The following is a 12,916-nucleotide window of genomic DNA, read 5'->3' as shown; positions in this document are numbered from 1 at the left end:
TTTTTCTCTTTTCTTGTGAGGAGTCTCTCAGAAATACCTGGGTATCTGGGTTGGTAGGAAGCAGGTGATAGGCAGAGGAAAGGGCCTGTGGGTTACAGCTTACTTTCTTAGTCCCATTGAAGATAGGCCCCACCTGTAGTGATCCCTGGCCCCGCCTACAGTGATCCATGGCTCTGAGCCTTGTCTTCCATCTTGTTCCAGGCTGTCTTATTTTCCTGTGGAGGCAAAGTTGGGTTCTTCCAAGGAGATATCCGGTTGCTGCCTGACGACATGAAGGCTTTGAAACCCACAGTGTTTCCCACAGTACCTCGACTCCTTAACAGGGTCTATGATAAGGTATGAGCCCTGTTCTGTTGGGATTAAGCTGAGAGACTCTGAGGGACAGCCATTAATTCCACCTCTATCCCAGCCCCAATAAGTATTGTCAGAAGCCAAGTTACAACTGTAACCATGAGAAGCCATAAGAAATATATCACCCCTCTTAGTCTGGATAATATTGCTTATCTGAGGAATAACTACACTCAAACTTAGGGGAGCACCTCAATTTTTAACCAATACCCTGGAAAATTCTTACCCTGATGTATATTAGCTAGTGAATTAACATTGTGCTGAGGTATCAGATCGAGGTAAACATTTCAAATGTGTTCACTTATTTAACACTTCTAGGAAAAACAGAAACAGACTTGGATGTTAAAGAATTTCCCCAGTCATAATGATAGGGAGAAGTAGCAGAATAAACTGTCACTTAGTCTTTCAGTCATCATAGAGCATTGCTCACTGAGGTTGCAAAATGGTGGCTTTCCTAATTCTAATTCTTATTTCTTTTATAATCCTTAGCTAACATTCTGTGATAAAGGCCCCAAAAATATTTGATTCTCTCCTTAATTTATCACTCATAAGTATAATAAATTCAAGCCCCAGAAATTCTCAAAAGTAGCCAGTGAGAATCTTTTTGCATTATAGCGAACTCATTTCTTATTTCTATTTTTCCATCCATCTTAGTTATTCATTTTGATGTCCCAAGTTTGCGCATCAAATTCTTGTATGTCCTTTTGACATGACTTCAGTAGTCTATGATGGGTTCCTTGCTTTTTGATACAAGATATTCTAAGCTCGATTTCTCACCTAAGTCTTAGATTGGCTAATTTCTGCAACTGGTCATTGAGAGCTTGGATCTGAAGTCAGGCAATATAATATTGTTGTGGGATGCCCTTATGTATGCTGTGAATACTTTTTATTACTATTGGTTAATAAAGAAGCTGATTTAACCAATAGCCAGGAAGAATAGCCCGGCAGGAAATCCAAGCACAGATAAAGGGAGAAAGAAGGCAAAGTCAGGGGAAACACCAGCAGTTACCAAAGGAGTAAGATGCCAGAGCATTACTGGGAAATCACAGGGCATGTGTCGATACACAGATTATTAGAAATGGGTTAACTTATATGTAGAGCTAACACTGAGAAGCCTAAGCCATCAGCCAAACAGTTTGTAATAATAGTAAGCCTCAGAGTGCTTATTTAGGAACTGGCAGGCAGGAGAGAAACCTCCAGTTCCATTATAGTACCTGTTATTCCATAGACCTGGAGCCCGAGGAACTAGCAGGCAGGAGAGAAACCTCTAGTTACATTATAGTACCTGTTATTCCATAGACCTGGAGCCCGAGGCAGTGATGCCATTACTCATATGCTTTGGGCCTTACTTCTGATTCTGATATTGCCATTCAGTCTTACCAGAGGCCAAACTGAGCCATAGCAAGAATGGAGTGTTCTAGAATACGGATGATGTGCAGACACGGGAAGCACTGTTACTAATTCTTCCAATTCTTCATCAGACTACGGAACCATTAGGTTGGGTTGGTAGGGTTTTTGTTTGTGTTACTGAGCTCTTTTATATTTGAGAGAAAGTATTTTGAATATTAAAACAAAATAACTTGAATCTGGAGCTTATTTAGTAAGATGGAGATTTTTATTAGATGAATTTCTGGTCATAGCTTTCTGCCGGTGATGTTGGGAGAGCTAGTCCTATGGCTGCTGAAGGCAAGCAGTCTGTGGTTGAGGGGCATCGGGCCACCATGATGTCGGCAGCATCTAGTGTACTTCAGAATCAAATGGGGAGACAGGGCTAAATGATGTCACAAACCTGAGCAGATGCTCACAGCTGTAACTAGGGAGTGAGCAGGAACAGAAGCACAAGCCGAGAGCAGCATCCTGCACATCCTGAACTGGAAAGAGCTCCAATGTCCACGAGTGCAACTATCAGTATAGAAAGGTCCTGAAGCTTGGAGTAGAGGTTCCTGTGAGCTGCGCATGGGGTGCTCTTCTCATAGAGGACTGTGGTCGATAGATCAGAGCTACAATGCCAGGGTCATGAAAACAGGAAGATAACATAGATGGGGGGAAATGATATTAAGGGTGTAAGCCCAAAGAGGAGAAAGATGTCATTAGGGATTTCTGTTGGATTTTGTATGATGAGCCTAAAGGACATTTGTTATAAAGATAATAATAAATTCTCCAGATTTAGAGGATGTGAAAACGTCCCTGAGGCAGAGGAGAAGTGGTATCAAGTTTTAAAAGTCAGATTCCTAAACCTTTCTCTGGGCTTTTAAATCAAAGGGGGATCATGCCGACGGAATGATTTCCTATCTGACTTTTAAATCAAAGGGGGATCATGCCGACGGAAAGATTTCCTATCTGACTTTTAAATCAAAGGGGGATCATGCCGACGGAATGATTTTCTATCTGACTTTTAAATCAAAGAGGGATTGTGCCAAAGGAATGATTTCCTATCTGACTTTTTAACCAGTGGTGGTTGTGGCCATTGTATTTGTTTATCTCAGTTGTCAAAGTTGTTCCCCAGGGACTAGGAGTCTGCACGGGCTGGGGCTCTACATTATGGAGCAACTTCACTTGTTTCAGAGTGTGGCCATGGTTCTGTGGGCTTATTAGTAAGCAACCTAGTTCATGAGTGTGGGCTGCTTCCTTCTGAAGCATGATGTCAGCATCTTGGCTACTAACACATGGTCTTATTCCCCCCCACCCCACCCCCAGGTACAAAATGAAGCCAAGACACCCTTGAAGAAGTTCTTGTTGAACCTGGCTCTCATGAGTAAATTCAGCGAAGTGAAAAATGGCATCGTTCGTCGGAACAGTTTGTGGGACAAGCTGGTATTTTCAAAGATCCAAGTAAGTTGAATGGATCCTGGAGCCCAGAGCTGGATGCTACTCAGCACCGTCCTCTTCAGGTTTCAGGGACGCCCTAACTAGAGATCATCTTAGATCTTCTATGCCCATTCACACCTTTTCTCTTTGTGCTTCTTTCCCTTTGTGTGCAGATGTGTGTGGGGTGCGGGTGCTGGCAGGGAAAGCATGTGCCGTGGTGTATGTGTAGTGTGTAGATATCAAGCCTCATTGTCACCTTGTCTAAGACAGGGTCTCTCTTGTTCACTGCTGCATACACGAGGCCGCTAGTTGGCTGATAGCTTCTGGGGTTTCCCATCTCACCAGAGAAGAGAGTTGTGCGTCACGGCACCTGGCTTTATTTGAGTTCTGAGTGTGTGAACCCTGGTTTTCACGCTTGCACAGCAGGTGCCTCACCCACTGAGCCACCTCCTAAGCTCTGCTGTTACCTTTTGAGATCACACTTGTGATCTCCTTTGCCACCAAGGAGATGTGAGAAAGCACAGCAGTTTGTATGTAGGTGTTAGCACTCTGTATAATTGTCGTAACCTGTTCTGTTGAGTTTATAAGTGATCGAAGAACTTAACAAAAACACACAGAAGTTCTCCCAGGCACGGCTGGTGACGACTCTGATAGGCGGCACAGCATTCAAAGTGATTTTTCTAGTGTCAGGCTGTAGTGTAGGTGTTTATAAACCAACCAGGTCAGACAGCTGGCTAGAATGCACTTTCACCCATCCTGCTGTAGTGGAAAATGAAGCCAAGAACAGAAGCTCAACAGCTGCTTTTGTTTCCACCGAACAGAATGGCCTGGGCGGGAATGTTCGCATCATGATCACTGGAGCCGCCCCCATTTCCACTCCAGTCCTGACATTCTTCCGGGCTGCAATGGGGTGCTGGGTAAGACTTCGTGTTTACATCAATGCTATCTGCGCACTGTTTAAATAAAAAGGAAATTGTAAGTGAAAAGTACTAAAGAGAGGGTCACCCCAAATCTTAGACAACAGGAATCTTTACACAAATGGAATCGGTATTCCAAAACACCTCTTGCCTCATGCTCCAGCTACCGCAGTCCTTACCCAGCAGAGGGCCGTTAGTGTCATTGGAGGCTTTCACGACAGCTTGCTGAGATCACAAGATGCTGAGCCACCCTGGTAGACACTTCTGCCCACAGCCATAGCACGGGGATGGCAGTCAGAGGACGCTTTACAAGTTTTGGTTCTCTTCTTTCGCCATGTGGGTTCCCGGGGTACAACGCAGGACCTCAGGTTTGGCAGTTAATGCCTTTACCTACCTTGCCAGCCTTGTCTATTACATGGTAATGTGTATCACCAGCTTTCAGGCAGGTCTGTCTTTTTAATACATTCAGGCAGTACCCGAAGCACCATTCCCCACGCTTGCTGGTGATAAGGTTTCCAGTCAGTTAGTTGCCTCTAAATGAGATCCTTCAGTTCCTGCTGTTTCTTTTATTGACAGCAAACTTCCCCGCCCACTGGCACCTGCAGTTCTTCTCTACGAGCCCCTTACAGAAGCAGGCAAAGGGAGACTTAGTTTCCTTGCTGATCTCTAAGAGTTCTTCATATACTTAAAACTAATCTCTGCTGTGCTAGACTTTTTCCCAGTCCATCTTTGTTCTTTTGCCTTGCTCATAGCAATATAAAGACTGAATTGATATGAAGGCCAGTTGACGTATGTTTTTCTCTCGTGTTTTTTTTTTAGTTGCCGAGACCAGCCTTTCCTATTATTCTTTTAAATTTTTTGTTGTTGATTTTTGTTTAAATACTTTTTTAAAATTTCATGTATGTGGGTATTCTTCCGCATGCATGCACGTTGCCCTCTGAGGCTGCTGCATCCCTAGAGACTGGAGTCCAGATGGCTTTGAGGTGCTGAGAACTGATCCTAGATCAGCTGCTGAGAACTGATCCTAGATCTTTGGGGAGGTAGCCAGCCAACACTCTTAACTTCAGCCATCTCTCCAGCCCTGATAAACCTTTCTAATCCCTAGGAATTTTTAAGACTATCTGTGCCCACATTTTCTGGTAGTTTTATGGATTTACTTTTTGTTTTTTTTAAAAATTTATACCTCACCCATCTATAATGTATAGATCTGGCCTCTCTCCCATTCCAAACAGGTACCCAACTTGCTGATTCAGCCACCCATGCATCACAATCAAAATAGAAAACAGATACAGGCATACCTTTACAGACAACGTTCTGGTACCAGTCTGGTACCAGTCAGTGATGGGGCTTTAGGGTTTCAAACTGCCATCCTCTTGGCCATTTTTAGTACCTTTCTTTCCTTCAGCCCCAAAGACTAATATAAAGTCCTGCTTCCAACCCCTTCCCTGCAATATCTCCTGTCAGCATCTCTCTATTTCTACCAACCCTGCCAACTGCAGGCCACACCTCTGACTGCAGTGGCCCTATCAACTTGCTTCCAGCCACCAGCCTTTCTTTGGTCAAGATTATCTTCTCTGTGAGGGCTGGCAATTATAGCACTACCCCACTGCTACCCCAACTACTCCTGTAGAGTTGAAAAGGTACAGAACTCAGCTGACCCCGTTCATTTCTACAAGGTCTGTGGCAGCTTTTATGCCACATTGGTAGGGTTAGGTGGTTGAGGCAGAGAGCAGATGTCTCACAAAGCACAGAATCTTCAGTCTTGCCCTGTGCAGAAAGTTTGCCAACCCTTGGTCTTTATCAAAGCTAGAGCTCTTTCCTCAAGAAGCATGCTACCGTGTTTCCCATGACCTTCAGAGTTGCTCTGCTGCCCAGGCTAAGTCTAATGGCCACTGGCTGTCTATCACCTACTGCCCAGGCTAAGGCTAATGGCCACTGGCTGTCTATCACCTACTGGATGATTTGCATTCCTCACCTACAGTTTTCATGTAGGTTTCTATACTCTGTTTCTGAATTATTTTGTTTTGTAATGAGCTCCCAGTTGTGAAGAGTAAGCAGCTGAACATGCTTTCAAGATGTCCCCAAACCATCTCCAGCTCTTGTTGCTATTTCCCATTTTCCTGCAGACGGCACAGGCAGTCACACTTACCTTAAGCCTCAAAGCTCTTCTTTGGTTTCCCAGGTGTTTGAAGCTTATGGCCAAACAGAATGCACAGCTGGATGTACAATTACATCACCCGGCGACTGGACAGCAGGTGAGTTTTCTAGCTGTTGGTTGGGAGAAGGCTTCTAACTGAACCCTGGTCTGGGGTTTAGATAATTTTGGTGTTATGGATAAATATGATGAATGACAAACTCAAGTCCTGTTCCCATGCTTCCAGTCAATCCCATAAACATCTTCGAAACACCCTTGCTCTATGGTTGCTTAGCTCAGAATATCTGGTCTGTTTTAGGTCATGTTGGGACTCCAGTGGCTTGCAATTTTGTAAAGCTGGAAGACGTGGCTGACATGAACTACTTTTCAGTAAACAATGAAGGCGAGGTGGGTAGCTCATGCCCAGCACTCAGACAGTCAGAGTGGAGAGGCTTAGTACAAAAGGAACTTAGAGCTGCCATCTGGCTTGGCTTGGCCTCAACTTCTAGGAAGGAACACAAGATAGTGCACTGCATTTTCCTACAGTGGGGACGAAAGAGGCTCCACACTGTAGTGAAACCACCAAATGTGTTTGCTCGGAGCGGATGTTTAATAAGTAGAAGTAGTAGTCATTTTCCTTGTCTTCCTCCTCTTACTATCTGGCACACAGATCTGCATCAAAGGCAATAATGTGTTCAAAGGCTACCTAAAGGACCCGGAGAAGACACAGGAAGCACTGGACCAGGATGGCTGGCTTCACACTGGAGACATTGGTCGTTGGCTTCCAGTGGGTATTTCTTCATTACTTCTAGGAGTCTCTGCTGTGGGACTTGGGAGAATAATCTACTTGTTGCAAGAGGGGTAGGAATGTGAGTTTAGTCAGCTGGAACAGCTGCAGGGCACGGCAATAGGTCTGCAGCCTGCCTTTGTGTGCTTTTCTGAGTACAGAGAGGAGAGTACCAACTGAAAGACCCTAGCTTGGCGACTGGGAGACCAGTGTTCTGGTCCCAGCCCTTACGGGTTGAGAGGAGGAAGTGGCTAATGTGTGCTGAGAAGCTGCCAACGCTAGTCCTTACAGAAGACACCAGAATGAACCAGCTGGAAGGCTTTCTTTCTTTCTATATTTCTCATCAAATACAATGTGTACACTCTAGGTAGTGCTACTGATGCTGTGTCTCGATGCAACCCTAAAGTGGGATGCTTTAGGGTTAGATCACCCTGGACCTCAGAGTTGGCATGGTTTTCTTGCAGTGGAAAAGGCTGGCTCATGGCCAGGGAAAAGTTAGGCGACTTCTACTTATCTCAAGGTAGAAATTCTTGTTTGATAGCTTCATGGGCCTACAACTTTTTCTATTGTGAGTTCCAAAGATGTGTTTTCTGTCTAATTAATTCATGGGAACATATCAAAACAAAGAAATGAGATTTCCAGAGCATGTGTTTCCAGAGGTTCATGTCTGCCTTCTTTAGTCTCCCTCTGTGGAGACACAGACACTGCTTTACAGCCTGCCTCATTGTCAAAAATTGGCAACTGTCAACCCCATCTGTAGGAAACAGGGTCTCCTTCCTCCGGTTTTATCTATTAAGAGTTAGGGGAATGGGACTATACTTATACCTATCTCTTCAAACTCCTTTCTTGCTCATTATTCAAGATTTAAGAGAGATTCAGAATGCTTGACTAAAAAGGACACTTGACTATGAACACTCCCAAGAACACACGGTCCTCATGATGTACTTTATCGATTGAGTTTAATGTGTTTCTGCTTAATCAGTGCCCCCTGTTCTAAGTCTAGGATGCAAGCAATAGGTCTGGCTCTCCACATGGGTGATAAAAGGCTGTCCATTACTGATCACTTTCAGTATGAACGATGAGTCTGACTCTGATCGTCCCAGGGTTAGTTCAGTATAGAGCCCTATCTATGGTATGGTCATGTGGATTGTGTTTGCCCCTTGTCCCAATTCTACAATTCAAATCCCTAAGAAGATAAGCTCCTCAGAGAAATTAAGTTCAGGGAAACGAAGCGGCAAATGACCCGTGATGGTGGTCAGAGCACGGCCCGCCCTACTTCTGTCTTAACAAGCCCAGGACTAATCAAGGCTGGCGTGATTAGTGCATGCAGCTGTTTCAGCCTGCTCCCAGATGTAACAGGAAGTAAACATGATGGGGCGAGCAAAATCATTACAGTTTTGGTAAAAGATATCGGCTCCATTTCCCAGAGTTCTCAAGATGGAGTAGTTGGAAATATGTTAACAGAAATTGAGAGCTGCACAATGTCTTCATTGACTGAGGCATCCATGTGCAGAACCCAGCAGGTCCCCGGGACTTTCTCTGAGGCTTGCTGGTTGGCTTTCTATAGACAGGCTTTGTGGAAGCCACTTCTTATTTCTCCAAAGCCAAGAAAGAGAAACAACAGAAATCTCCAGAGAAACTATTTTAAATAAGGACATTATCTGTGGTTTTACCACCTTCCTGTGATACCATCTCTAAGGCTTCAACACAGATGCTTTTGTCTGCCTCATACAGAATGGAACGCTGAAAATCATTGACCGGAAGAAGAATATTTTCAAGTTGGCACAAGGAGAATACATTGCTCCAGAGAAGATAGAAAATGTTTACATCAGGAGCAGACCAGTATTGCAAGTTTTTGTCCATGGGGAGAGCTTACGGGTAACAAGCCATAGGGATGACCTATGTCGGTTCTCATAGCTATAGGACATTTGCATAGCTGGGTCCAGATAAGATACCCCAGCTTACTACTATAAAACTACATTCTGAGTCATAAATGTCCACGAAATAATTTGTTGGGGTTATTAAAACAAGTATTTTAAGGGGTAGCTTTTATCTCACATGACTTAGAGTCGGCTCTGAAGAGCTCCTTTGACACAAAACGATCTTAGGGGGCTGGAAATGGTGAGTTTCAACACCGATTGGCTGGGAATTCTAAGCATAATGACAGCTGCTTTTTGAAGAACCAGGCTTGACTAGGACATCTTCGTAGCTAAGTGCCGAGAGGGAGACTGTGTGGTGAGGAAAGCTGATGCCAGGTGAGCCGGAAAGTCTGACCTTTTCTGAACCCGTGTTCCTTCCCACAGTCGTTCCTGGTAGGAGTAGTGGTTCCGGACCCAGACTCGCTCCCCTCATTCGCAGCCAAGATTGGGGTGAAGGGATCCTTTGAAGAACTGTGCCAAAACCAAGTAAGCATGGTCCAAAATGTTCTCCACATAAGCACGGCTCAAAATGTTTTCTACGCAAACATGACTGAGAACATTCACTACCTAAGCCTCAAAATGTTCTCCACGTACGTAAGCATGACTGAGAATATTCTCCCATAAGCATGCCTGAGAAAGTCCTGCTGTGGCAGAGAGGAGGCCCTAGAGGCTGTGGCATCTCTGGGTTCTCTGAGCCTCCTCTCTGGACGGTATTCTTCCTGCTTCAAACTCTGTATCCTACAGACTGAAACATAGAACAGAGAATGCTGTTTTGTTTTCCTTTGAGGCAGTAATGTGCTGCTTGGGAGAGAAAATAAAACAAGAGAATGAAAACTGCCGTGCAGACAGAACCTGCTCGGCTCTGGGTTTACCTCTCCTCTTCCCTGTCTCCTTTGTGAAAGGCAAAGTACATGATGGAATGCACACGTTTGCTCTTGCTTAGCCTTCCATTGAAACCTCAAACACACGATTTGAGTGATATTTTCCATTTTAGAGTGTAAAGGAAGCCATTTTAGAAGACATGAAGAAAATTGGGAGAGAAGGTGGCCTGAAATCCTTTGAACAGGTCTGTACTGCTGATGCCATCCTGGTCCGAGTCTAAAGCTCCCACTTCTACTGGTTTCAAGCCTTTAACTTTCATGGACCTTATTTTAGATTTCTAGCTATGTATCCTCCCCCTCTCCCCCCCACCGCTGTCCATCATTCATTCTTCCTACTCCATCATCCAAATGCCCAGTATAGCTGGGCTGCTAGAATGCTTGCCTAGTATGCATGGGTTCAGTTTCTGGTGCTGCATTAACCTGACATGGAAGGGCACGCTAGTCACCTCAGCACTGTTTGGGTCGGGGGAGGAGGATCACAAGTTCAAGATCGATCTCTGCTATACAGCGAGTCTGAGGGCAGCCTGGACTGCACACGGCCCTGTCTCAGAAGGAACATGGGTCTTTACTTTCATAAGGTGAAATAAAGCTGGGAGTTTATCTTGGAGTAGTTGGGGCACTTTGCAGATGAAATGCCAACCATCGACATGTGCCCACCTTCCAGGTCAAAAGCATCTTTGTCCACCCGGAGCCGTTCTCCATTGAAAATGGGCTTTTGACACCAACACTGAAAGCAAAACGCGTGGAGCTCGCCAGATTCTTCCAGACCCAAATCAGGAGCCTCTATGAGAGCATCCCGGAGTAGCTGAAGGTACTTCCTGCCGAAGGATGCATTCAAAACTGCCCCTCCCTTCGTCCTGTCCTCACACCTGTTGTTCAGCTACCACACTATCCAACTCCAAGTTCTTAGAATGTGAGACTCTCCTGGCAGCTTAGATATTGCTGACATTTTAGGCCTTAGGGCTACTGTATCAGCATGCTGTTCTTCAGGGCCCCAGCTTGTGTTCTGTGTCACTTCCCCGTAATTGTCACCCTGGTGCCATCTTGATTACACTAGCCCTAGGGTCATGGGGATCCTCTAGGTAAGTGCCTTCTGTTTTATAAAACCCTGCTTGCCAGTGCTAAGCACTGACAGTGGTTCCCAGCTTTCCTAATGCTGTGATCCGTTCAAACAGTTCCTCACGTTTTGGTGACCCCCAATGGTAAAATGATTTCATTGCTGCTTCCTAACTGTAATCTTGCTACTGCTAGGAACTGTAATGTAAATGCCTGATTTCCACCCCCAAAGAGAGTCATGGCCCACAGGTTGAGAAGTGCTCTAACAGCTCGAGGTTTGAAGTTATAATTCATGGTTTTCAGGTACCCCATGAAACTACTAATTCAAGATTTAATCTATCACCCACACTAATCATATTTGTGAGACAAACTTCTACATACTTCTGTGTACATCAAAGTCTATGCAACGAAGGGTCTAGCATACAAAGCACTGCTTCAGGCCCCTAGATAGCCTTCTGAGTGGGGACAGCCACATGGTAAATAGCGCTGAAAGCGAACATAGTTCTACAGGGTCATCCGCAGTGGCAGTTTTGACACTGTTTGTTCCCTACAGTTTGCTGAGCTGGAAACTGGAGGAAGAAGTGAACTTTTCCAGTAAATGAGGCAAGCATTGAGCTACTCTCCTGCACTGGGAGCAAAGATCTGTGGGCGAGCACGATGCTTGCACTGCAGGCCTGTCTTCTGCGAAGGAATTTCTGGATCTTTCTCCCTGAACTCCAATTCCTGCAGTGTCTTACTGTCAGAAAGCATGTGGTGCCTCTACTTGTAAATGTCAAATCTTTGAAATAAACTATTGCAGATATTTATGATGTGCCTGCTACCGTGTGGATTATGACGAGAGTCACGGAAAGTTGGGTGGTTCTTCACTGGACTCACTTGACGTGAGATGATACGATGACTCAGCACTGCTTGGGTGTCCCTGAGGTACACAGCTTTGTGGCCAGGTGTGGTGACATACCCACAATGACAACATTCAGGAGGTCAAGGCAGGCTCAACATTAAATAAACACTGCCCAGGATTGTTACAAGGTCCTCAGATGATTTTAGCATGCATGCAGCAAACTTGGGTAACCACTGGGGTAAACTGTTAGGCCCAGCTTCTCTAACCCCACTGCCCAGTTCTGAGTAAGAAAGCTGTAAACCAGGCCCATGCTCTAAGCATGCTAACGTTTTCCCCTTTACTACCTTTCTTGTATGTGCTCTCTCCCACTCTTTCTCTCTCTCTCCTTTAAAGATAGGGTCTCACAACAGCCCTGACTGGCATGGAACTTTCTATGTAGACCAGGCTGGCTTACAACTTAAGAAAGCCTCCTGCCTCTGCCTCTGGAGTGCTGAGATTAAAGGTATGTGCCACCAGGCCTGGCTGTTGTACTATAATCTTAACTTGTACTCCTTCTGGCTTCCAACTAAAATTTAGAATATTCATGGTTTTTCCACACCTTAGGCTCAGCAAGGCTGAACCAATATCTGTACTTGAAATTAAGGACAAGCAGCTTCTAGGGCCCTGGTGGTACAGACTTCTCAGCTCTGACTTCCCTTCCTATGTGCCCCTCACTCTAGATGACCTCAAATATGCAAAGCACACTGCAGTGTGTTCTTGCTATTTCTGTCTAAAATGCAGACACTTCCACAGGCATATGACTTGTCCCCTTCTCTGCTTTGTTAACTCAAGACCATGCTGCTTTCAAAATGACTGTCATCTGCTGCTCCTGCAATGGAATAAGTCATGTTTCCTTCAGTGCCAAGGCCCCAGGCACCTGTTTCTTACTCTTACCTACTACAAGTCTGGCAGCCCCGGAAGCCTCAAGTTCCCCAAATACAAAGAATTAAGGAAAGCTCAATTAGTTTACTTAAGAGCAGAGTAGCAGGCCTTCTCCTGTAATTCTACTCGCTGTTTTGACAAGCCCACCTTTAAGTTTAGATCTTAGTATTTGCACAAACTTCAGGGTTTGATATTAAAGTAGACACAAGCAATGTCCAGTGACTTTCAGTAGATGGAAAGCTGCCAATCTACCAACAACAGGGCTCATATACTGAACGGAATATGTTATGTCTCAGAACTCGAG

The 12,916-nt window shown here is 44.9% G+C and overlaps 1 protein-coding gene and 1 long non-coding RNA gene across 5 annotated transcripts in view; one reads left to right on the top strand and one right to left on the bottom strand.

The window, feature by feature from the left end:
• Positions 1 to 11,656, top strand: part of Acsl5 (acyl-CoA synthetase long chain family member 5) — a 49,963-nt gene extending 38,307 nt beyond the window's left edge. For 3 of the 4 annotated variants that reach the window (XM_048423296.3, XM_048423297.3, XM_085694103.2), the window contains exons 12-22: positions 202 to 336; positions 3,046 to 3,180; positions 3,978 to 4,073; positions 6,256 to 6,328; positions 6,527 to 6,615; positions 6,878 to 6,994; positions 8,729 to 8,872; positions 9,298 to 9,399; positions 9,908 to 9,979; positions 10,459 to 10,605; positions 11,404 to 11,656. In XM_048423296.3, the coding sequence (XP_048279253.3) occupies positions 202 to 336; positions 3,046 to 3,180; positions 3,978 to 4,073; positions 6,256 to 6,328; positions 6,527 to 6,615; positions 6,878 to 6,994; positions 8,729 to 8,872; positions 9,298 to 9,399; positions 9,908 to 9,979; positions 10,459 to 10,599 (1,104 nt within the window). In that variant the 3' untranslated portion in view covers positions 10,600 to 10,605; positions 11,404 to 11,656. The remainder of the gene's footprint in view (positions 1 to 201; positions 337 to 3,045; positions 3,181 to 3,977; positions 4,074 to 6,255; positions 6,329 to 6,526; positions 6,616 to 6,877; positions 6,995 to 8,728; positions 8,873 to 9,297; positions 9,400 to 9,907; positions 9,980 to 10,458; positions 10,606 to 11,403) is intronic. The other variant, XM_048423298.3, reaches the window with a different exon arrangement.
• LOC148121286 (uncharacterized) lies at positions 3,948 to 6,261 on the bottom strand. The gene is made up of 2 exons (XR_015738325.1): positions 5,372 to 6,261; positions 3,948 to 4,109 (listed from the first exon to the last, which is right to left on the bottom strand). It is a non-coding gene; the product is annotated as an uncharacterized LOC148121286 (long non-coding RNA).
• Positions 11,657 to 12,916: the final 1,260 nt, after the last annotated feature.

Source organism: Myodes glareolus, chromosome 7 (genome assembly GCF_982192425.1).
Source record: "Myodes glareolus chromosome 7, mMyoGla1.1, whole genome shotgun sequence".
In the NCBI taxonomy this organism is placed as follows: Eukaryota; Metazoa; Chordata; class Mammalia; order Rodentia; family Cricetidae; genus Myodes; species Myodes glareolus.
The sequence above is the reverse complement of the archived record's forward strand: the minus strand, read 5'-3'. Positions and strand labels throughout refer to the sequence as shown.